Here is a 26,417-nt window from a genome sequence, read left to right on the forward strand (position 1 = left end):
TAACCAACTATCTTATCATTCACATAATAAGGTTCTTGGATGCAAGCAACATTAATATTTGCTCATTGACATACAATTTTTATTTCATCCGCAACAGATCGAGAATACTGCACATTCAGCTGCATTATTTTCAAACCTTTAAACGAACTTATATTGTGAGTGTACTGATTTGAGTTACAGTAATTCGGACTATTAGCCATAGTTACGAAAGGAATCCGCTGTATGCAGTTTAATTAGTTTAAGTACTCTTTGATATTCTGGACACTTTTTGTTACGAACAGAATGGTCTCCCACATGATTTCTAGCAATACAGTTTGAACCCACAGCCTCTTTGTTAATGTCTTTGCAAATTTTATATGTATGGCCTTTCCCAGCACGATGGCTACATATAGGATCTCTCGTCTACATGTTTTGGTAGTATGCCCAAAACCCTGACAATTGTAACATACAGTCACAAGATAGAAATCGTTTAACCTGTATGACATCAGTCCAACAAACAAGTGCTGTTGTTGCATTAGAAACATTCTAATTCTTTGTGAAACCTCCAAAATCCAATTATTCCCAGAATCACTCCTGTTTCTACTTATGAAGCGAACAGTGACCTCAGCAACCGTCTCCTCTTTCTTCAATCCCAAATGCAAAAGATTTTTCTCGTACATGTTACATAGAAGATCACCCTTCTGAACTTTCTTACTAACATCATACACAATTAACTTCATTCCAGGTCTTTAGGGAAATCCAAAAGCTAATCCAAGCCGTATCAATTGTCCACACTTTTTTATTTCTTCTGTCTTTTTTAGTTTACATCTCTAAAACAGCCGACTGGGCCAGCCAGGTGGGTAAAGTGCCTGCTGTTTGTTTGTTTGTTATTTGGTTTTTAGGAGCAAATATGGCATTAGCAACTAAGGCCATATTTGCTCCGGGGATATGCGGTAGTCATTCCCTGACCTTTCCACATCCTCCGTATTTGGTGGTCACGGGTTCGAACTCGGTCTAATCAAGAAGCGTGTGCTACGCATTGCTGCTCCTGCCCACCTGGCTACGGAGGCGCCAAAGTGCCTGCCTGGCAACCCAAAGGTCACAGGTTCGAATCCTGCCTCAGGCTTGGATCAGAGTAAAATGCACAAACTTTACTCATCCAGAGTCATCATTAGCTTGAATTAATAAAACATGCTCATCATCATATGATCTAGCCGCTTCATCGTCTGAGGAACTCACTTTCAAGCCAACATCCTTTGCAACAGAAGTTACGTCACTCTTAACTACATCACTATAAAGTTTCAGATTTTTTCGGTTATCCGTATCTTGCCTATAATTCTGAGTGGATTCATGCATACATAGTATCCATTCCTTAAATTCTCATTCTGTATTCCAAGTTACAAAACCATGGCTTCAAGAAGATCCCATCTAGACAGTATCCCTCTGATTGAACTCCGACTGATACCACTCTCCTTGGCAAAAAAGGAAATCATCCAGATCTTTACGTAATTTAAATGTTATTTCTGTAAAGCTATCAGTATTATCTCCTCCGACATCACCATCTGCACGAGGCAGTTTCTCTCCCCAGAAGAAGTCATGTTTTTGGACAACAGGATTAAAATTCATATTTTCGTTCCTAATTTCTTTTGAACACTGTGACAAGATACTCGCTTCAGTGTCTTTCCCTATCTCAATTTTAGCTGAAGAATTTTCATTTTTCTCAGCCAAATCCATATCACTCTGAACATTTTTCTTAACTTTACGTAATTCCTTATCCCAATCATTTTTAGGCACACTGACCTTGACTTTCCTCTTATTATTTCGTCTTAAAATGGGAGACCTACTGCATGATGAACACAGTGATCCAACTGAATTTTCTTCCCCACCGTAGCATAACTGCCTTTGATGATGTGTTTTGATGGAATATCAGGAGATCTACGTGGTGTCAAAAGTGCCATGTCCTTTCCCTGTTATCCTCACTATCCAATTCTGCTAACATGATAGCTTTACCCGAGAGAACCTCCTCCCATTCCAACATCTTCTCACCTACATCTCCAGAGATAGAGATCTCAAAAGATTCTTTGCTTTGACTCAGTGACAATTTACCTTGATATATACCTTGATGGATCCTGAAATTCTAGCTTACACGAAGAATCCAGTTCTTTCTTAATCTACATTTGAAATTTGCAGACTTATTGGTCTCTGTAGCAACAGTGAGATCAGACTCCTTAGCACCACTTTCAAGATTCTTAGAACCTGCAACTTCTTTCAATTCAATGCCACAAATTTTTTCACATGTGAGATCAACCTTGTATCTGACTCTATTTGATTTTTTTTTTTTTTTTTTTTTATATAGAGTGGCCACTGAAAGACTGAAGGATTTGAAAAAGTCATAACTTGTTCATTTTTAATATTTTTTATTTTCTTTTTTTACAGGTTATAGAGCATCCCTTGGAGATTAAAATGTGGCTACTGAAAGACTGACCACCTGAAGCGATGAAGACCACCAGAATCTTCTGAAGCGATGTTCTGGTGATGCCTAGTTGAGCAGAGCGATGACAAGTAGAGCCAGATAGATCCTCAAGGACACTCTGCCGTACAGCTTCCACTGCTACGTCAGTGCGCACAGTGCGCTTAGGACCTCTTCCTGGAAGATCACCGACTCATCCAGTTCTTTCAAACTGGGCGATTAGGTTCCGAATCATATGTTATCGCTAGGAGGACTTTAAAATGTTGCCAGTATTTTCTCTGAGTTTCAATAATTGATCTTTCACTGGAATAGAAAACCAAACTAGTTTTACTCGTTGCTGGACACCATACCTAGCCATTTTAATCTCCAAGGGATGCTCTATAACCTGTAAAAAAAAGAAAATAAAAAGATTAAAAATGAACAAGTTATGACTTTTCCAAACCCTTCAGTTTTGCAGTGGCCACCATGTATATTATGAGAGGACACTAATAACTGTATAGGGGATCCTGCAATGCTTCTTTAATCACTGATTAAAGAAGCATTGCAGGATCAACTAGACAAGACTGCAGTATTAATTGAGACACAGCATGGGTTTCTTAAGGGAAAGTCTTGTCTGACAAATATGATTGGATACTATAATGTGGTTACAAGGGAACTGGATGCAAAAAATAATTTTGATATCATATACTTGGATTTCGGGGATGCTTTTGATACTGTTCCACATGGAAGACTACCGTGCAAATTGGAGTGGCTGCCTCCATAGCCAGGTGGGCAGGAGCAGCAGTGCGTAGCACACGCTTCTTGATTAGACCTGGGTTCGAGCCCGTGACCACCAAATACGGAGAATGCAGAAAGGTCAGGGAATGACCACCGCATATCCCCGGAGCAATATGGCCTTAGTTTCTAATGCTCCTAAAAACCAAATAACAAACAAACAACAAATTGGAGCAGTATGGCATTAAGGGCAAGTTGCTACAATGGATAAAGTGTGGCTGAATGGGAGAAGACAAAGAGTAGTAAGAGTAATAGAGTCATGTGATGCAAGAAAGCAAGCGTATCAGCTTAAGTAGCATCAGCTGAAAAAAAAAAAAAATTCGCACAGCCATTCCCTCTAAAAGTTTATCCAGTTCCCCATTGATTTTATTTAAGCTATCATCTTCCACAACGACAGATGGAAGTTTGTTCCAGCAATTAACCACCTGCTGGCTAAAGGCAAATTTCCGCACAATCTGTTCTACAGCTGTCTTTCCTCAATTGAATTTATGCCCCCTTAGGTTCATAATCTGAGCAAGCGGAAGGAACCAATCAGAATTCAGCGGGCTCAACCCATTCAAGGCCTTATACACCTCAATCAGATCACCTCGCCAGTGCCTAGTCTCCAGTCGCTGCAATTTGCAGGACTTAAGCCTCTCTTGGTAAGAGAATCCCTTCATTCCCCTCACCAATCTTGTTGCCCTTCTCTGTACATGCTCAATTAAATCTACATCCTTCCTAAAATGAGGCCTGCAGACCTGTACGCAGTACTCAAGCCGTGACCTGACCATTGCCTTATACAAAGGGATAATCAACTCCTTTTCCCTGCTAGGAAAATTCCTGTATATCATTGACAAAACCCCATGACCTGCTCTGGCAGCCTGTCTACATTGCTCAGAAAACTTCATATCTAACTGCACAATTACTCCCAGGTCTTTTTCATTTTCTACCACCCTAAGTGTAGTACCACACAGTTCCTCTTGGGTTACTTCTACCCATATGCAGTACTTTGCATTTGTCAATGTTATACTTCAATTGCCACTTCTCAGCCCATCTGCCCAAATTTTCTAGATCCTGTTGCAGTAGCACACTGCCATTACTGTCATTAACAACCCTGCCAACTTGATTAGACCGGGGTTCGAGCCCGTGACCACCAAATACGGAGGATGCTTATAGGTCAGGGAATGACCACCGCATATCCCCGGAGCAATATGGCCTTAGTTGCTAATGCTCCTAAAAAAGAAAACAAAAAACGACAACCCTGCCAACCTTTGTATCATCTGCAAACTTCAACACTAAGCCTGATATACCTTCATCAATATCATTGATAAATATACAAAACAACAGAGGGCCCAACACCGAACCCTGTGGGACTCCACTAATAACATTAGTCCACGAAGAGCAGCACCCATTAATTATCACCCTCTGTCTTCTCCCACTCAGCCATCCTTTATCCATTATGGCAACTTACCCTTAATACCATTCTGCTCCAATTTGTACAGTAGTCTTTGTTGCGCAACAGTCAAAAGCTTTCCTGAAATCCAAGTATATGATATTAAAATTATTTTTTGCATACAATTCCTTTGTAACCACATCATAGAATCCAATCAAATTTGTCAGACAAGACTTTCTCTTAACAAACCCATGCTGTGTCTGAATTATTGCTGCAGTCTTGTCTAGATGGACCTGAAATGCATCTTTAACCAGTGACTCCATTATTTTACCCAGAACAGAAGTTAACCTAACTGGTCTGTAATTACTCGTGTACACCTTTCAATCCCCCTTTGTGAATTGGGGATTCATTTGCACATCTCCAGTACATGGGGACTTCCCCATGTACTGGAAATGTGCAAATGTATCCCCAATTTAGAGTTTATATAAGTAAAGAAGTCCTTGCTGTTTTTCTTAGCATCCTTTGCCAAAGATCTGCCATAATCTGCCTTCGCTTGCCTAATCTCCTTTGTGACTTGATTACAGACTATCTTATAGTAATTAATGAACACTGCTCTTCGTGGACTAATGTTATTAGTGGAGTTCCTCAGGTGTGTGGTCCTTTGTTATTTTGTATATTTATCAATGATATTGATGAAGATATATCAGGCTTAATGTCCAAATTTACAGATGGTTGGCAGGGTTGTTAATGACAGTAATGAGAGTATGCTACTGCAGCAGGATCTATAAACGTTTGACAGATTGGCTGAAAAGTGGCAACTGAAATTTAACATTGTCAAATTTCAGTCGCCACAGTTAACATTGTCAAATGCAAAGTACTGCATATGGGTAGAAGTAATCCCAGAGAAATGTACCAACTGTATGGTACTGCAATCAGGTTGGTAAAGAATTAAAAAGGCCTGGGGATAATTGTTCAGTCAGATATGATGTTTTCTGAGCAGTGCAGACAAGCTGCCTGAGCAGTTCATGGGGTCTTGGCATGATATACAGAGATTTTGCTGGTAGGGAGAAGGAGGTGATTATTCCTTTGTACAAGGCAGTGGTCAGGCCACGCCTTTAGTACTACATACAGGTGTGTAGGCCTCATTTTAAGAAAGATGTAGAGTTGCTGGAACGAGTACAAAGAAGGGCAACAAGATTGTTGAGGGGAACAAAGGGGTGCCCCTTATAATTCTGCAAATTGCGGTGTCTGAAGTCTAGGCACCTACAAAGTGATCTGATTGAGGTGTATAAGGCCTTGAAAGGTTTGAGCAGGCTCAATGCTGATGGGATTCTTCCTTGTGCTCAGAGATTACAAACCTGGGGTGGCATAAATTCAAATTGAGGAAGGACGGATGTTGAATAGATGTTTGGAAATTTGCCTTTAGCCAGCAAGTAGTTGATTGCTGTAACAAACTTCCATCTGTTGTGGAAGTTAATAGCTTAAATAAATTTAAGGAAGACCTAGACAAAGTTTTGGAGCTAATGGATAAAATGAGGGTGTTTTTTTTTTTTTTTTTTGGATGATGCTGTATAAGCTTGCTTTCTTGCATCATATGCCTCTAGTAATGCTAATGCTGACAAGAGTTTCAAAAATGAGATGCCATGCACAAACCTTTTATTATGAATATTAATGATTTTGCTGTTCATACAAACTAACTTTGTTGATAATTTCTGATATTTTACAAGCCATATTCAGAAGAAGAAAAAATGGTGTAAAAACAACTTGATGTCATTCATGTCTTGATCGTATGTATAGCTTAGCTATACATAGAAAATTAAGCTAAGCTATACATACGATCTAGTTATTACATTACAGCACATAAGGACTCCTTAAAAAATCAAGAGTCAGCTTAATGTAATGTTTGATGAATTATAAATATAATATGACTTAAAACTAAAAATCATTTTTCTCTGTTTCTTGAATTGAGCTTGAACGTTGGAGATTTGTATAGTTCTACTAAATATATATTTCTGCAATTTAATTCAGCTTTGCAGTTATTTTTTTTGTATAAATGTGATATGAAACTAATATAAAAGCTAAAATGTTTTTGCCTTTTGTGTTCATTTAGTGGTGAATGGTATGGTATGTTATACTCTTGGGCAGATAGTAAAAAAAAATCAAACCTCATGTTGTCTACATTTGAACCTGGTAAGTTATGTGTTTGTTTTTTCTCTGCATAATTTGAATAATTTATTTCCATTAGCATGAATATACAAAAATATGCAAATTTTAAATATCTAATCTTTCATCTCATAAAAATTTCTTACCATATTGTTACTCCTGTGCTCATCAAATATTGATAAATATATTTTGTTTTGTTTTATTCAGCTCTTCTCTACACAGTTTGATATTTTGCATTATAAGATAATGAAAAATATCAAACCAATATAGAGATAGTTCATTTCAGTGTCCTATCAACCATAGTTTAATACCAATGCCATTTAGATATAGAAAAGCTCCAGCACTCCTTCCACATTATATGTTGGCTTAATCATGTGGAGGCTATCAGCGTCACAACCAAAGTGCATACGCAGTTTTATTCACAAAGTAGCCGCACAGTTGGCATTGTCTTTGTTTTATTTTGCCTCCTAAGTGGTTTGGATTATCACCACGTCAGTATGCTAAATAAATGTTGAGTAGAGTAACTGTAATAATGAACTAAAGGTTCGTGTGTTTCAGTTTTGTCCAAATGAGGAGGTATTAAAAAAAAAAAAAGTATTACCATAATTCTAAGGAGCTATAGTACTCTCACTCCATCCATATATTCCAATGTAAGTAAAGACTAAATTGTAAGTTATGCATGAAATTGAAACTTTTGTATTTATTTTTAAATAAATACAATTTTTAATGTGATTTTATAGATAATTATTTCCTGATGAACCAAATGCATAGCTTAAAATTGATAATGTTCTATTTCTTTTATTTGTTTCATTCCATTTTCAAGTAATGTTTTAAGTTTAAAATTTAACAAAATCAAGTATTTCATTTATGATGATCAACATGCAAGTTAGTTATAAAAATATTCTTATAGCTACTATTTTTTAATAAAAGTATGAATGATTGCATCATTTGGTCACTTCAATACTAATGAGCAGATGTAAGAAAAAATCAAATTTCATGTTTACATTTGAACCTTGTAAGTTTTCTGTACTGCTGCACTTATACTGTTAGCAGTTCAGTAAACTTGAACTGCTAACACCAGTTGCTTCCTATAAATTTATTTGCACTATTTAAGAGTATTGTTGTCTTCTTTGTTGCATTTAGAAAACAAAATTTATTATTTTTTGAAAATTTTCAACATATACATGTGCATAAACACGTGTGTGAGCACAGAGGTTTGGCTACAAGTAGCAAGATAATTTTTAATATCTGGACAACAATTCAGTTGAATGCATAAAATAATTACATATATATCTCTATATGTGATAATATAGTGAAAAAAAATTTTTTTTTTTTTTTAAATATTCAGAATTAGTATAGTGCTCAAAATAGAGGCAGTTAGACTCAACACAAATATTTTTCATATCACACTACATTACTTTTGAAAACTCATCATTATTTATTTTTATTAGCATGTCTACAATCCCAGGTTTACAGTAATACACTGTGGTAATGCTCCCAAAAAGTCCTGGGTGGGAGCATTAAATTGAGGGAGCATTGTGGCTGTATGATATGTCTGCAACTGTCTATACATATTAACAGAAAATTTTAACATGCATCAACATAATGCAAGGAAGCAAGCCTTATTCCTGCCATTAGTTTGTATGTCAATTGAGAAAGAGTAAAGATGCCATCAGCATTTACTTTACTTAATCCTTTTAACACATTCACTACTTCCTTACACAATTATGCAGCATCAAGTCTTTAATTCATTTGGAGGAAAAACCCTAATTTTAGAACTTTTTCTTCCAATTTGATAGAAAAACCAGATATTTTTGTCAAGCATCCTTCACTGGAGGCTGATTAATTCGGCTGATTTTTTTTTTTTTTTTTTTTTGATTTGGTAGTTGTTGGCGCATCGGCTTCTGTGGCCATATTGCACCTCCCAAGGTTTTTGCAGTACTTTGATCCAAGCCCGAGGCGGGAATCGAACCCGCGACCTTTGGGTTGCCAGGCAGGTACTTTGCCCGGTCGGCTATTCGGCTGATTAATAGTGAGAAAAAAACCCCAAAATATGTCTCTGCCCTCTCCAATCCAGATTGACTCGATATTGTGGTTTTCAATCCTGGTCAAAAAGATCATCAGAAAGTTGGTAGCAAAAGTGTTGTTGTTATTTTTTGGTTTTTAGGAGGATTAGCAACTAAGGCCATATTGCTCCGGGATATGTGGTGGTCATTCCCTGACCTTTCCGCATCCTCCGTATTTGGTGGTGATGGGCTCGAACCCCGGTCTAATCAAGAAGCGTGTGCTACTCACTGCTGCTCCTTCCCACCTGGCTGAGGCGCCTCAAAAGTGTTAAAGTCCTACATCCTTCAATTAGGTTGCTATGCAGGTACCTAGTGTTTCCAGAGATTGCAATTTATAGAACAGAAGTTTCTTAGTACAAATATTCTTTTGTGTCCCAAGCTAATCTTGTTACTCTTCTCTGCACCCTTTCCAAGAGATCTTGTCTTTCCTAAAATGAGGTTTCTTAACCTGTATAAAATATTTCAGACGTGGCATAACTGCCTTATATAGTGAGATAATCACTTCTTTATCCCTGCTAGCAAAGTTCCATTAACAAAACCCATGTGCTGTTCTAGTCAGGGCCGGCACTGGGGATGCATAAATGAACAACACTTGCCACGGGCGCCGCCTAAAATAGGCACTGCTAGATGCACTACTGCATATATATGTGTGTTAAGATACAGTATGAATTAGGTACCATTACAAGGGTTTGCCCCAGGTGCCACAAATGCTATCACCAGCCCTGGTTCTAGTAGCCTTTATGCAAATGCTCAGAGAATTGCATATCAAACTGTACGATTACTTCTAGGTCTTTTCTCTTATCAATTACCTTGAATTTGGTGTTATCCAAATGGTACATTTATTCTGGGATTACTGCCACCCAAATCCAGTACCTCAGTTGCCACTTTTGGGCCCATCCACTTAGTATCTGTAGATCTTGAAATATAATACCCTGATTACTCTCATTAACCACTGTGCTCACCTTTGTATCATCAGCAAATTTAGGCACCAAACTTAAAATACCTACATCTGTATTATCAATAATTATTAAAATCAGTAAGGGGACCAACATTTTTATTAGCATGTCTACAATCCCAGGTTTACAGTAAGTTCCTTTGTGACATCCTCGTAGTAGTAATCAGATTGGTCAGGAATGATTTACCTTGCATTATTTCTTTAAATAATTATTCCATTATTTTTCCTGCACAGAGGTTAAACTTGTAGGTCTGTAGTTACCCACTTCACTCCATGTGAATAAGAGATACATTTGCACATCACCAATCTATAAGTAATTTTCCTGAATCTAAGGATGCTCATTATCATGATTAAAGGTTTAACTATCTGTTTTGCATCTTCTTTTAATATAATTGATAGGTTCCATCAGCCCCATATACTTCGTTCACTTTTAGCTGTGACATTTCTCTTCTACCTTTGTTTCCATTTCATTTAACTTCCAATCCATATTAGACTTCTGCTAACCCTATCTCTAAAAACTTCTTGACTAAACGTAGATACAAAATATTCAGTTTATCAGCAGTCTGTAGAGGACCATCAATATTAATGCAATTTATATCTAGTAAACCAATGTGGTTTAACTCTTTCCTTAAAGTGTTAACATACACAAAGAATTCCTTGCTACATTTCTTTGCATTCTCATAAAAAAAATTCTCGTAATCTGCCTTAGTTTGCCTAACCCCCCAATTAACTTTATTACTGACTAGTTTATACTTACTATAGGACTCTGTATCCCCTGAAAATTTATAATTATCCCATACATTTTTCTTCCCTGTGGCTAAGCTCATCAGTTCATCTTACATCCATTTGGTCTAAACATCAAACAATATGTCTTAGTTGGTATAAGTTACTTAGTAGTCTCTATAAGAGAACCAGTGCAAGAACCAATTGCATCACAGCTTGTGGCTATCATCAAACTATTTGTCTGTGTATTCTTTCTCTCCCAAACTAACAGTTTTTTGACCAAGGTGACATTACCTTGATAGAATCAGCAAATTTAATATGAAAGTATCCATTTTTGTGTTAAACCTGTTGATGCTGGTGGCCATTTGATAAACTCATGACTTATTACTAATACATTATGCTTTAAGCCCAAACTGCATATACTGGTTTATATGTTTTTTTATATTACCTATCTCCTCTGTCAGCATCAACCTAACAAAATGAAACTCTATCAAAGTGAAAGGAGTTTCCTCTTAAAATAAGCAATGCATATAGACAGAATTTATTTTAGATAATATTAAAGCACTTAAGATATCAGTTAACTCTGATGATATTTCAGGTATTGATAGTCTCAGTGCAGGATGTGCTTCATTATATTGAATAAATGGCAAAGAGCCTGCAGTGCAGTAAAATTTGTATCTGAGCAGTTTGCGCTGTTAACCCAAGAAAGTTAAAAATTTGGATATTCTGTATCCACAATGATTTTTGTAGTCTTCTATTTCCAGTGACATCTTATGCATATAAATTTTTAAATGGAATCTTTCTTAAGAAGAGTAGTGTTCTAAGTACAAGTGGCACATCCATGGAGATTTCAAAGTCTGTTTAGATCTACATTGTGGCTCTGCAAAAATATTGTTGCTTTTTATGTAAGTGGAAGAGCTGAAACCATTCAATATAAAACTAAGATTTGCCCCCCATTAATATTGTACCTGGAAAGAAAAATGTCATCTGTAAGCCACTAATTGATATTTTTACTACCACTTCACATAAAATTAGGAATAATGAAGAATTTAATATCATAAAAGCTATGAATATGGCTGGAGACAATTTTACACAGCCAAGTGATAAAACAGGAGTGCGATACCACACGCATTTGAGTTGACCATGGTTCAAGCCTCTGTTGACTGCTAAATACAGGTAGTTCTCGACTTTACGAGTTAATTCATTACTAGGGCGTGCTCATAAAGTGGGAATTAAATCACATAGACATAATGTTAAAAATATGGGTTACGTTCTCAACAATGAAATTAGTTAGCTAATTAATTTGTTTAAACAATGATTGATTTATCCAAAGAAATTAAAACGTAGCCAGTAAAATCGAGCAAATTATAATAATAAAGAAATTATTTATGACTTACAAATTTTAAAGAATGTTTATTCTTCATCATCGACTAAATGCACACTCACTGATCACTTATTATTGGCTTGGCACTTGTTGGTTTGTTGCACAAGGAGTTGTCTTCTTCAGAAATGCTTCAAGAGGTGTTTGTTTCCAAGATAATATTCTATTTTCTTTATAAATTTCAATAGATGCATAAGCATTTTTTAACAGAACACACAAATTGCAACTAACACGATTTGCACTGAGTTACAAGTTTAAGAAGCTTAAAAAAAAAGGAATGAAGAGAAGATTCTGAAATTTTATTTATGTTTTTTATACGATTGAAGATTTTGGTAAAGGGGAAACACATTTCACCATAATAATGCAAAAAACCACACAATTCCAGCTATCAGTATTTTTTCAAATGCAATAACATCGAATTTACTACCTGTTTATAATCACTTGCAGTAACAGAAAAGCCCAATAAACCGGAAAGTGCAAATTGTTTTTTATTGTTTTATGGTCATGACCTCCAGAAATGTGCTTTAGAAAAATGTCACAAAGGCATTCGAAATTGGTTCTTATAACATATAACGATGAAAGTGTAGTGCATTTTATTGATTTGAATTGTTAACTAATACAATTTACACTATAAAAACTTCCTTTTAGAGAGTTATATAGCGAAAATTTTAACTTCTGAGGTCGTGGAATGAATTGCCAAAAAAACAATGTGTTATTGTGTTCACATTACGATATTTTCACGATACAATGGTATCTCTGGAACGGATTAATATCATAAAGCTGGGTACACTGTATTGTATAGCTACGCGCGTGGTTTGAAATGTGGTATTTATGAATGTTTAACATTTATTTTTTACAATTAATGTTCATATTTTCAATTTTGTTGATATTTGATACTTTGAAAAAAAAAAAAAAAAAAACTCGTAACCCGGGAATTCGTAAAACGAAAACTCGTAAAGTGAGAACTTCCTGTACAGTTAATGATTGTATTCATATCAAAATGATTAGTTATAAACTTCTGTGACCTGTCTAGTTATGCTAGATTAAAAATAGGACAGTATTTAAAATTAAATTGCTTCCACATATTAGTGATTCCAAAAACAAAGGTGCATTCATCAATCTACATATCGGAGTTACTAAAAGATGAAAATTTTGAGTATTAAATCTTTTGGAGCTGGAAGCATAGAAATCCTTCAAGAAAGTTGAACATTTTTTGGGCAACAGTAAACAACTATAAAGTCTTGATTGAGAATTTATTACAAACCTATCAAAATCTTGTTTGCAGTATATCTCTAAAAATACTCTAAAAAAATATTGTTGGTGACTCTATTGTCAGGGAAACGGGAAACATGCTATGTAAAAAGGATAGGTGGAACAGGACCAGGGTATTTCTGCCCAGGGGCAAAGGTTGATGACATTGTAGAGCAGATATCATCTTTTAAGGGCACAAAAGGTGATATAGTAGTACACGTTGGCACTAATGATATTAAGAGTAGGAGACCGGCAGAATTACTTAACAAGTACAGGTCACTGTTGAAAAAAAGCCGTGAAGTAGGGTTGAATTTGAAAGTGTCTGCAATTCTGCCCAGACACAATAGGAGGGAGTATATGATGAGAGCCTTGTTGATCGATTTGGCCCTGGAAAGTTTGTGCAAGGCTCAAGGGGTAGAATTTTTTTCAGCCTGGTCTGTACTTGTTAATAGGAGAGACTGTTTCTACAAGGATGGGATACACTTAAATAGAAAGGGTGCAAGAATATCAGCTGATGCTGTCGAGGCAGTGTTAGGTGGGTTGGAAAACTGCTAGTTTGGGGGGGATACAAGGACTAATAGATTAACAGTAGCCACAGGAAGAGGTGAAAGTGATTCTTGCACTGCTTTTATTGAAATGAGCAGCAGCCTGGAAAACAAGATGCAGGATATTTCAGAGACTGCTGGGAGTCATCGCAGAACAAGTAAACACAAGGGTTGTATTAGGGCAGCTAAGAATAAGAACAAGTGCATGTATACTTGCATGTACACCAATGCTAGGAGTTTGGTAAATAAATTTGATGAATTTGAGGTATTGCTCACAACATCAAAGGCAGATATTGTTGGGATATCAGAGACATGGTGTCACACAGATATAAGGAATGCAGAACTGGAATTTGGGGAATACAATGTGTATAGAAAGGATAGACAGGACAGGAGGGGAGGAGGGGTTATGCTATTAGTTAAGAAACACATAAAATCCAAGGAAGTGAAGCCAGTCGACGTCGATCGACAGGGCAGTGTCGAGTCAGTTTGGTGTGACATAAGCATAGGGAAATCAAAATTGAGAGTAGGAGTGTGCTATAGGCCTAATGACTCTGATGAGTATAATAAGCTGCTGTACAGGGAAATAGAGTGGGCCAGTAAATCAGAGAGTTATAATGGGGGATTTTAATTTCCAAGATATTGACTGGAATTTGTGGGTTGGTCACTCACACACTAGCAAGGCTTTTGTGGATTTATTGGATGATTGTTTTCTACATCAGCATGTTCGGGAGGCAACTAGAGGGAGCAATACTCTTGATCTGATTATCAGCAGTGATTCTTCATGCATTAAGAATCTGCAGATAAAGGAACCACTAGGTGGCAGTGATCACAGTGTGCTGAAGTGGGATTTACTCAAGAAGGTAACTACCGTCAGAGGTAAAGGGATGGGTTTTTGCTTTAGTAAAGGCGACTATGATAGTCTGAGACAGTATTTAAATTCTATACAGTAGGACCAACTAATGATGTTACCAACAGCAAATTCACAATGGGAACCATTCAAAGAACTAATCTTGGAAGCTACTAGGCTTTACATACCAACTAAGAAATATTGTTCAAAGTTCAGGCCTAAATGGATGTCAGATGAACTAATGAGACATATGGCAGAGAAGAAAAATGCATGGGATACATACAAATTAATGTGTGACATGGAAGCCTATGATAGATGTAAGTTGGTCTGTAACCAAATCACAAAGGAGATTAGGCAGGCAAAGGCAGATTATGAGAAATCCTTGGCAAAGGATGCAAAGAAAAACAGAAAAGAGTTCTTCACCTATTTAAACTCAAGAAGGAAAGGGATGAATCAGACTGGTCCACTGATTTGCATTGGCAGTGAGCTAGATGATTTTGTAATAACTGAGAGGAAAGTGAAGGAGAAATTGTTGAGGATAAACATAAAAAAGGCATCCGGGGTGGATGGGATCTATACAGTTATATTAAAGGAGGCAGCAAAGGAAGTAAGCAAACCCCTAGCCATAATTATGAGAGATTCTTGAGACTCAGGGGAGGTACCCATAGACTGGAGATGAGCAAATATAACCCCAATTCACAAAGGAGGATCAAAGGCTGACACAAGTAATTATAGACCTGTTAGTTTAACTTCTGTTCCAGGAAAATTAATGGAGGCACTGGTTAAAGAAGCACCGCAGGATCATCTAGACAAGAATTCAGTTATAGCTCAGACACAGCATGGTTTTGTTAAGGGAAGGTCTTGCCTGACCAATTTGATTGGATACTATGATGTAGTCACAAAAGAACTGGATGCAGGGAATAACTTTGATATTATATATTTGGATCTTAGAAAGGCTTTTGATACTGTTGCACATGGAAGACTGCTGCACAAATTGGAGCAGTGTGGCATTGGAGGCAAATTGCTGCTATGGATAAAGGGATGGTTGAGTGGCAGAAGACAAAGAGTGGTAATCAATGGACACTGCTTAACATGGACTAATGTTATTAGTGGAGTTCCTCAGGGTTCAGTGTTGGGTCCATTGTTGTTTTCTGTATTTATAAATGATATTGACGATGGTATATCAAGCTTAATGTCCAAGTTTGCAGACGATACAAAGTTGGCAGGGTTGTTAAGGACACTACTGACACTATGCTACTGCAACAGGATCTGGAAAGGTTGAGCAGATGGGCTGAGAGGTGGTAAATGAAGTTTAACATTGACAAATGTAAAGTACTACATATGGGAAACAGCAACCCCAGAGCAACATATCAACTCTGGTACTACACTGACAGTGGTAGAGAACGAAAAGGACCTGGGGGTAATTGTGCAGGCAGATATGAAGTTCTCTGAGCAGTGCAGACGAGCTACAAGAGTAGCTCATGGTGTCTTGTCAATGATATACAGGAATTTCTCTAGCAGGGATAAGGAGCTGATTATTACCTTGTATAAGGCAATGGTCAGGCCACACCTTGAGTACTGTGTACAGGTCTGGAGGCGTCATTTCAAGAAGGATGTAGAGCTGCTGGAACAAGTACAAAGAAGGGCAACAAGATTAGTGAATGGAACAAAGGGTTGCTCTTACGAAGAAAGGCTTAAGTTTTGCAAATTACAGAGTCTGGAGACTAGACACCGGCGAGGTTATCTGATAGAGGTGTATAAGACCTTGAATGGTTTGAGCATGCTCAATGCCAATGGGATTATTCCTCTTGCTCAGAATAATCATCTGAGAGGGCATAAATTCAAATTGAGGAAAGACAGATGTAGGATAGATGTGAGGAAATTTGCCTTTAGCCAGCGATTAGTTGGTTGGTAGAACAGACTTCCATCACTTTTTGTTGAAGTCGATAGCCTAAACAAATTTAAGGCCCAGCTGGACAGGCATTTCGAATGAACGGAGGAGTGAAATGGGAGTGGTGTGTTTTTGTTTTTTTTTGTTTTTTTTTTTGGCTGGTTCTGAATAAGCTTGCTTTCTTGTATCATATGCCTCTACTAATGCTAATGCTCTTCCTCCGTTTCCATTTAGACTTTTTTTCAAAATAACCTTGAACATATTAGTGATGAATGTGGTGAACATTTTCTTAAATATATTGCTACCATGGAGAAACATTACTAAGGAAGGTGGATACCCAGTATGCCAGTATACTGTTGTTAGGCATTGATCATAGAGGTTCCTGATCATTACATATAAAAAAAAAGTTGACTATATTTTTATGACATTTATTCTAATGCTAAAATTTAATTAAAAATTCCAGTAAGCATAACTTGTATTCCTCTCTAAATCTGTGGGTGCTAGACAGTATCTGTCTGGAAATTTTGATTCAGCTCATCAAAATCCTTGAGATATACCATATTCTTGGAAAAATCAAAAGCTTAAAATATAGGGGCCCATCGAGCTCTCAGCTGCCCAGCTCAGCGACAGAGCTCACGACAGTGCATAATTCAAAACAGAGGCAATTTCCAAGGCAGAAGGCACTGGTTCCAAAGGAACTAGTTATTGTTGGTGACTCTATTGTCAGGGAGACAGGGAATATACTATGCAAGAAGGTTAGGTGGAACAGGACCAGGGTATGTCTGCCAGGGGTAAAAGTTGATGATATTGCAGAGCAGATATCATCTTTTAAGGGCACAAAAGGTGATGTTGTTGTACATGTTGGAACTAATGACATTAAGAGTAAGAGATCTGCAGATTTAATCAACAAGTACAGGTCAATGTTGAAAAAAAGTCGTGAGTTAGGGTTGAATTCAAAAGTGTCTGCAATTCTGCCCAGACATGATAGGAGGGAGTATATGATGAGAGCCTTGTCAATCAATTCAGCCCTGGAGAGATTGTGCAAGGTGTAGAATTTTTTTCAGCCTGGTCTGTGCTTGTTGACAGTAAAGACTGCTTCTACAGGGATGGGATACACTTAAATAGAAAGGGTGCAAGAATATTTGCTGATGCTATCGAGGCAGTGTTAGGTGGGTCGGAAAACTGCTAGCTTGGGGGAGGAGGCGGATACACAGACTAAAAGGTTAACAGTGGCCGCAAGCAGAGGCAAAAGGGATTCTTGCACTGCTTCTATTAGAATGAGCAGCAGCCTGGAAAGCAAGGTAATGGAGATTTCCAGGACTGCTGGAAGTCATAGTGGAACAAGTAAATACATGGGCTGTGTTAGAGTAAATAAGAGTAGGAACAGGTGCATGTACACCAATGCTAGGAGTATAGTTAATAAATTTGATCGAGCTTGAAGTGCTAGTCAAGACATCAAAGGCAGATATTGTTAGGATATCAGAGACGTGGTGTCACACAAATATAAGGAATGCAGAATTGGAATTTGGGGAGTACAATATGTACAGGAAGGGAGGAGGGGTTCTGCTATTAGTTTAGAAACACATCAAATCTAAGGAAGTGCATCCAATTGATGTTGGTGGACAATGCTTGAGTCCGTTTAGGTATATCAGAAGGTATATCAGGTTAGTGTGAAATAAGCACTGGGAAAGGAAAAATGAGAGTAGGTGCATGTTATAGGCCTAATGAATCTGATGAGTATAATGAGCAATTGTGCAGATAAATAGTGGGCCAGTAAATCAGAATGTCTTATGGGTGATTTTAATTTTCCAGATATTGACTGGAATTTGTGAGTTGGTCACTCGCATTTGTGCATTTATTGGATGACTGTTTTCTATAGCAACATGTTCAAGAGGCAACTAGGGGGAGTAATACTCTTGATCTGATTATCAGCAGTGATTATTCATGCATTAAAAATTTGCAGATAAAGGAACCACTGGGTGACAGCGATCACAATGTACTGATGTGAAAATTACTTAAAGATGTAACTACCATCAAGGCTAAAGGGAAGGGCTTTTGCTTTCGTAAAGGTGACTATAGAGGTCTCAGACAGTTTTTAAATTCTGTACAGTGGGATCAACTGATGATGTTACTAATGTTGAATTCTAAATGGGAAGCCTTCAGGGACTTAATTTTGGAGGCTACTAGGCTTTTCATTCCAACTAAGAAATGCTGTTCAAGGTTTAGGCCTAAATGGATGTCAGGCCTGAATTAATGAGGCTCGTGGCAGAGAAGAAGAATGTATGAGATGCATGTAAAGTATCAGGTGACACACAAGCCTATGGCAGGTATAAACTAGTCTAATCAAGTCACAAAGGAGGTTAGGCAGGAGAAGGCAGATTATGAGAAATCTTTGGCACAGGATTCAATGAAAAACAGCAAAGAGTTCTTTACTTATGTAAACTCTAGAAGGAAAGAGATGAATTAGATTGAACTACTTAATATAGATGGGTTGACTATTGATGATCATGCTCAGGTAGCTGATAAACTGAATGAGTATTTTGCATCTGGCACCTGGGGTGGATGGGATCTATCCAGTTATATTAAAGGAGGCAGCAAAGGAAGTAAGCAAACCCTTTATGAGAGCTTCCTTGGACTCAGGTCCCCATGGACTGGAGGTGTGCAAATGTATCACCAATTCACAAAGGGGGTTCAAAAGGTGACACATAACTACAGGCATGTTAGTTTAACTTGTGTTCCGGGAAAAATAATGGAATCAATGGTTAAAGAAGCATTGCAGGATCATCTAGGCAAGACTGCTGTAATAGTTAAGACACAGCATGGGTTTGTTAAAGGGAGGTCTTGTCTGACCAGTTTGATTGGACACTATGATGTGGTCACAAAGGAACTGAATGCCAAAAATAATTTTGATATCATATACTTGGATTTCAGGAGAGCTTTTGATACTGTTGCACATGGAAGACTGCTGTACAAATTGGAGAGGTATGGCATTAAGGGTAAGTTGCTACAATGGATAAAAGGATGGTTGAGTGGGAGACGACAGAGAGTGGTAATCAATGGACACTGCTCTTCATGGACAAATATTATTATTGGAGTTCCCCAGGATTCGGTGTTGGGCCCATTGTTGTTTTGTATATTTATCAATGATATTGATGAAGGTATATCAGGTTTAATGTCCAAGTTTGCAGATAATACAAAGGTTGGCAGGGTTGTTAATGACAGTAAAGACAGTATGCTACTCTAACTGGATCTAGATAAGTTGGGAAAATGGGCTGAGAAGTGGCAACTGAAGTTTAACATTGACAAATGCAAAGTACTGCATATGGGTACGATAACCAAAGAGAAATGTACCCACTATATGGTACACACTTAAGGAAGTGGAAAGTTAAAAAGACCTGGGGGTAATTGTGCAGTCGAATATGAAGTTCTCTGAGCAGTGCAGACAGTCTGCCAGGGCAGGTCGTGGAGTCTTGTCAATGATATATACGAATCTTGCTAACAGGGACAGGAAGGTGATTATCCCATTATACGAGGCAATGGTCAGGCCACACCTAGAGTACTGGGTACAGGTCTGGAGGCCTCATTTTAGGAAGGATGTAGAGTTGCGAGAACGAGTACAGAGAAGGGCAACAAGGTTGGTGAAGGGAACAAAGGGGTGCTCTTACCAAGAAAGGCTGAAGTTCTGAAAATTACAGCTCGTGGAGAGTAGGCAACTTAAAATGCGAGATGATCTGATTGAGGTGTATAAGGCCTTGAATGGGTTGAGCAAACTGAATGCTAATTGGATTCTTCCTCTTGCTCCGACTAGAACCTGAGGGGCCACAGTTTCAAATTGAGGAAAGATAGTTGTAGAATAGATGTGCAGAAATTTGCCTTTAGCCAGTGGGTAGTTGATTGGTGGAACAGGCTTCCATCTTTTGTTGTGGAAGCTAATTGCCTAAATAAATTTAAGGCTGAGCTGGACAGGCATTTGGAACGAATGGAGGGGTGAAATCGGAAGGTTTTTTTTTTTTTTTTGGCTAATGCTGCATAAGCTTGCTTTCTTGCATCGTATGCCTCTACTAATGCTAATACTAATATTTTGTCTAGTATTATTAGCACCATTGCTGGTTTCTAGTGTTTTGTATGTGAGTGCACAAACACGCACACACACACATACAACAATGTGCAGTTTCCATACCAAACTCACATTAGCATACTCCTTGTTTGCAAGCTAAAAACCCCTGTGGTAAGATTTTGGAATACTATAACAAATCTTGCATCCTGGTTTGTGGAATGAAAAGTTGTTGAAAATATCCTATTTGATATTTCCAACATTTGATCTGTATATAAGCTTTCTTTGATTTTTTTTTTTTTTTTTTTTTTTTGTCTTTCTAGCCTGAACCTGCATTTAGAGAGCTTGAGTTGACCTTAACTTTTCATTTCATCATATTTTCATCACAGTCTTTATCACTTTTTCTTTTACTTCATGTGTACTTCATTTTGAAACCTTATAAGAAAACAGGGTTTAAATAAAATTTTAATAAAACTTGTGTAAGTTTTGAGATTTGTTACTTAAAATGATCTTATTGACTAGAATTTTATAGTAAATTAATACAAATTTAACCATTTCACGAGTAGGCACATATGTTTTTTCATATTCAGGCCTTGGGGAATGTGAATATACATACATATATTTTGAAGGTTGTTTCAACAAAGTATCAACAAATTACATTTGTATATGCACAGATTGTTTAGAAGCTTTAGAGCAATGTGCTACTATCTATTAATTCTGTGTACAATTGTAATAGTGGTAATTTTTATATTTGTGACAGCTTGAAAAATCAAAGTAAGGCAAAACTGAATAAAATAATGCATTATAAATCTAGATATTACTGCACTCAAAAAAAAAAAAAAAAAAAAAAGTAATAATGAGTTTTTATTTTTGACAGTAATCTTGCTCTACTGTTCAGCTATAAAGGAGGGTATGATATTAAATTGTTTTTCCACACATTTTCAAGAATTAAATTTTTTCTTCGAATGAATATTTTTGAATTTCTTTATTTAGTCTTTAACTGTATTTAATCCTTAACTGTATTTTTAATACATGCTCTGCACTTTGAAGGGCATTCTAGATTGAGTTTCAAACACCACAGACAAAACTTGTGCATATGTCCACTTTGATATTCCCTATCAAAGATTTAGTAACTTGGAATCTCCTCTTTTCGATCTTCTCTGACTTAAAATCTCTCTACCCCATTCTGTCAAATTCACATGTTGCCTTATCGATATCCAAAATCCACTAATCGCCTGGAACTCTTTGACTTTCTTTCTTAGAAATTCTACTTTCTCCATCCAATATTTCTAACAGTGAAGTTATATTCCTTGGAAATTTTAACCCAGCTGGTCAAGATGCTGAGGCAATTACTAATGACTCACACAGATTGCCCATTTACCTACTAGAAAACCAGACATTCCTAACCAACACCTTTGATCTTTTTCCTCATGAACAACCCTTCCAAGTGCACAGTTGAAGTGAGTGGCCCTCTAGGCACCTCAGATCAGAACTTGATGGTGGTCTCTTCTCCAATGGAGTCTTTCTCTGGTGGCCAATTTCAGCCTCATGTAGTTTGGCATTAAAAAAAATGAAAAATGGGATGATCTGCAAAAGATTTCTATCTTCTTTTTCTTGGTTTGATTACTGTTTTAAATCTTCTGATGTCAGTGTTTGCTCAGATTGTGTCAGTGAAATTATTCTTGCAGGGATCAAATCCTTTATTCCACACTATCTTGTTCTTTATCTAAACCTTGGTTTCCAATAATTGTGATAGGGCTGTTCAAGATAAGAATACAGTCAGTCCTCGTATAACACATGTTTACACTACACAAATTCGATCATACACAATTTATAAATAGGGGAACGATATCTTATATAACACGAACCGTCGCTTATGCACGATTCGCCTTTGTGTTTACAAGAAATGGCGGTCGAACGCAGAATCACCCCAACTGAACACAACACAATAGATTCTGAAAATGTATTTATGTTTTTTATATCAGTGAGGGGGAAACACATTTCACCATAATAACGTAAAAACTAACACAATTCCAGCTATCGGTATAATCGCAAATGCAATTAGATCGAGTTTACTACCAGTTTATAACAGATTCCACTAGCAGAAACGCAACTGGAAATTGTTTTTATTGTTTTATGGTAGTAACCCCTAGAAATGTGCGTTAGTAAAATGTGAGGTGTTAATAGTGTATCTCTGCTTTTACGGCGTTGTTTATTCAGTTGCTACACGCGCACAGCTTTGTTTATGTGTATCAAGTGTGCCTCCTCGTTTTGTAATTGTGCTTTATTTTCTAAAAATAAGTAAAATACTTAAAAGGTGTGAAAAGGAAGTGTCCTGGTGAAGACACTGCAGATTCAGAAAGAAAAAGAAAAGCAATATCGATAAACAGAGGCGGACTGGTTCAAAAATTTCGATAGAGAAAAAATATGAAATTGTGAAACGCTTTGAGCAAAATGAAAGACCATGTGATATTGCACGTGCTACAGGCCTAAATAAGGCAATGCCAAGAATTAAAAAGAATGCAGAGAAAATAAAAAACTTTTATGGTTCGTTTTCTGCCTTCACCAAAACTCACAAAAATTTTAAAGCAGTTGTCCATTAGTTCAAGCTAGATTTTGAACAGGCTAAGTGTAGGAAACATGCTTCTTGGCCAAATGGTTGTTGAGCATTCTGGTCTCATGCCAAAGCTATTGGCCACAACTTTTGGTCATCTGTACTCCCACTTCTCTTAAAACCTAATGGTTTCATTGCCTTCTCAGCTAAAGATAAAGCTGACCTGCTAGCATCCTACTTTTCTTCTAACTCTTCTTTCTCCTACTTTTCTTGTAATGATGATTTTGGTAAACCACCTCCTACCATTCCCAGTACACTCCAGTTAGTGCTTCCTTGTGGTCTTCCATCAAAAGGATGTCAGAAGAATTTTGAATAGTCTTGATGCCAAGAACGCTTCTGGTCCTGATGGTATTTCTCCACTTGTTTTCAAAACCTATGCTCCTGAACTAACTCCTTTCCTGTGTCTCCTTTTTATGTTTTTTTTTTCCACTAGTGTTTTTCCTTCCATTTATAAATTTGTTCATATCCAGCCAGTTCCTAAAAATGGTGACAAATCCCTCTCATTCAGTTGTCATCTCATTGCACTTCTATTCTTTCTAAAGTAATGGAGAAATCCGTTAACCACAAACTCCTGAACTATCTTGAAACATTTCTCATCTGATTAATGATTACCATTATGGATTCTGTCAATCCACTGGTGATATATGGGCTTATCTTACCCATCTGTGGAAAAATTCAGTGGAAAATTTGGTGAAATTCAAGCAGTTGCTCTTGGCATTTCAAAAGCTTATCGATCATGTTTGGCATAAAGGTCTTCTAAATAATCTTATGGATTTCTGAGTGTTTTTTGTAATTGGGCATATAGTTTTCTCTCTGACTCTTAGCTCTAAATGGTAGATGGCTCTCAACTTCCACTAATGCTGATGATCCCCAAGGTTCAGTTCTTTCTCCCACCCTTTTCCCTTCTTGTATATTAATGACTTTCTATTGGCCAAAGATCCTATCAAATGTGCAAGATAAGCGATGGTATCATCATCTAAAATACCTCTTATTACTATTTTATGGTCACTTATCCCGTGATAAATCCTATCCATAGTTTTGCTGATGATAGCACATGCATTGAACTTTCTACTTTGAAAAACCTTGTCCTGCATAAAGAGGATCAATTGTCCACCATTAATTCCTTAAATGCAATCTCCAGGTAATTCTCCAATGTCGCAGAAATAACTTAGTTAATTTCAATCCTACTAAAACTCAGTCCTGTCTTATATCTCACAAAAAGAGTTCTTCCGTTCCTATACGTATATTCAATGATACCGAGATTTCTAGACACAATCATATGTCTCTATTAAGGATTACCCTTACTTCTAATCTTTCTCTTCCACTCTCGACGTTACTTTAAAATCTTTCCACTCCCTATCTCGTAGATGTTCTGTTTCTGCTACATGCCCTTTCTATAGACACTTTCATGAGCATTGTTCTTCTGAATTGGCTTCCATAATTTCCCCCTCTTTCTCTTACAGACCAGTCCGAACACTTGCTGCAACCAGTCAACATTTAAGTCCTACTTCAAACCAACTTTTCTTCTTCCTCATTTTTCCCTTCAACTCTCGTTTTCTGGAAGAACCTCCCTTCACATGTATTTCCTGAAAATTACAATCTACAGAAATTCAAGTCTAATGTCAACAAGTATCTTTTGTTTTCTCAACCTTCAATCCATGCATAGTACTAAGTACTATAAATTCTAATACTTTTGTTGTTGTTTGGGGGTTTACATTAAAAAAAAAAAAAAACCTAGTGATTACTTTTCTTGCATTAACCATTTATGATTTTACTGTGTGTGTGTGTGTGTGTGTGTGTGTGTGTGTGTGTGTGTGTGTGTGTGTGTGTGTGTGTGTGTGTGTGTGTGTGTGTTTAAATAAACCAGTATCTGAGACTATAATGGACCAATATTTCAAAAACTTGATAAGCCACACATTGGAAGATAGCATATATTCAAGATACTCTATGTTGGGGGTTAGTTATTACCAATTCTCAAATCCCATATTTTTAAGGTACTTTTTGTGATTAGTGCAACTTTTTGTCAAACTTTCAGGTTTGGAAGTAATTCCGTGGTTAGGTAATTTCACTGCAATTGGCTCTACTGCTCTTGCTGGTCAGGTTGGAGATGGAATTGAGGAAGATATTACCCCACCCACATTTCCCATTAAGCCTTCTGAAAAGAGAAGTTATGCACAAAATTGTGTGGTATGGATAAAACAAGCAGGTCTTCAGGTAAGATTTGGTTTTCATTATATGTATAGTTTAGGGCAATACAATATTATGGCAATAATATTACTAATACCTTAATAAATGTGTCAGTGTCATTCTGTGGAGGTACTTTACCATGAGTTGTTTCAGTATTGCACTACACAATTTAAATAAAAAACATTGCTCCAATGGAAAAGAATATTGCTATTTATTTAAAATGTATGCTGTTCCCCATACAACAGTTTAAGTACTTTATATAGCACCTCATCATTAAGGAAGTAGGCACCATGAATGAACAACTTAACCACCCACTGAGGAGAAATATCCACAATATGCAAAATAGTTGATGGTATCATCCTGTGTTATGATCATTTAGCCCATGATAAAGTAATCTGATATAGATCAGTTTACTTTATCAGGGTTCACATTCTTGCCACAGGGAAGAAGGCCTCTATGTAACATTTTTTTTTTTTTTTTTTTCAATTAAAATCCCATTAAAATTCACCTCATTAAAAGTATCATTTCCATCTAATATATGATGTTAAATTTGCTCCATAATGGGTGCAAATGTAGTGTCATACATTAGATAGTCAGCTGTTCTTATCAGTGGGATCTATTCTTACAATCTCCTTAACTTTGCATGTATTGTTTTTACTTCGTTTTTCAAGTACTTCACATAGTGCATAGTAGTGAACCTGTCAAGAAGGATGCCCTAATTTCATTTTAATTTTCCTTTCAACATCACTATTTACGACTTTTTAGAAAGAATTATATTTTGCATTCATTTATGCTGTTTATATATGCTAGTTTTCAGTTGTGCAGATATACTTATTTTAAATGAAAGGCTAATTGGAGCAGTAATTGATAAAAAAGCCAAAGGACTTTAACTTCAAAATATGTACTATTACATGTTGTTGCTGTTGGGAGAAATTTGTAATTTTTGATGCAGAACTGCAATCTGAGAAGCTCATACAAAAAGAACTATGGAAACTATAAACTGCATACTATTGTAAACATAGCGAAAGCAGATGGTATAAAGAAGAAAAAAGGAAACTATTAATCTGTAGTACTTATCTCTCATTGTAGAAATTCCTTAAGTAAATTGTTATGATTTAAAAAATACTAATTACTTTAATCTGTAT

General features: G+C 36.8%; 1 protein-coding gene across 3 annotated transcripts in view; it reads left to right on the forward strand.

Moving 5' to 3' along the window:
- The window catches only part of IntS14 (integrator complex subunit 14), a 286,147-nt gene that overhangs the window by 245,717 nt on the left and 14,013 nt on the right, over window positions 1-26,417 (forward strand). For all 3 annotated transcript variants that reach the window (XM_090377975.1, XM_090377974.1, XM_090377976.1), the window contains exons 6-7: window positions 6,706-6,785; window positions 25,121-25,299. In XM_090377975.1, coding sequence (XP_090234101.1) covers window positions 6,706-6,785; window positions 25,121-25,299 — 259 coding nt within the window. The remainder of the gene's footprint in view (window positions 1-6,705; window positions 6,786-25,120; window positions 25,300-26,417) is intronic.

This window comes from Mastigoproctus giganteus, chromosome 7 (genome assembly GCF_048544385.1).
Source record: "Mastigoproctus giganteus isolate SK-2022 chromosome 7, ASM4854438v1, whole genome shotgun sequence".
Lineage (NCBI taxonomy): Eukaryota > Metazoa > Arthropoda > Arachnida > Uropygi > Thelyphonidae > Mastigoproctus > Mastigoproctus giganteus.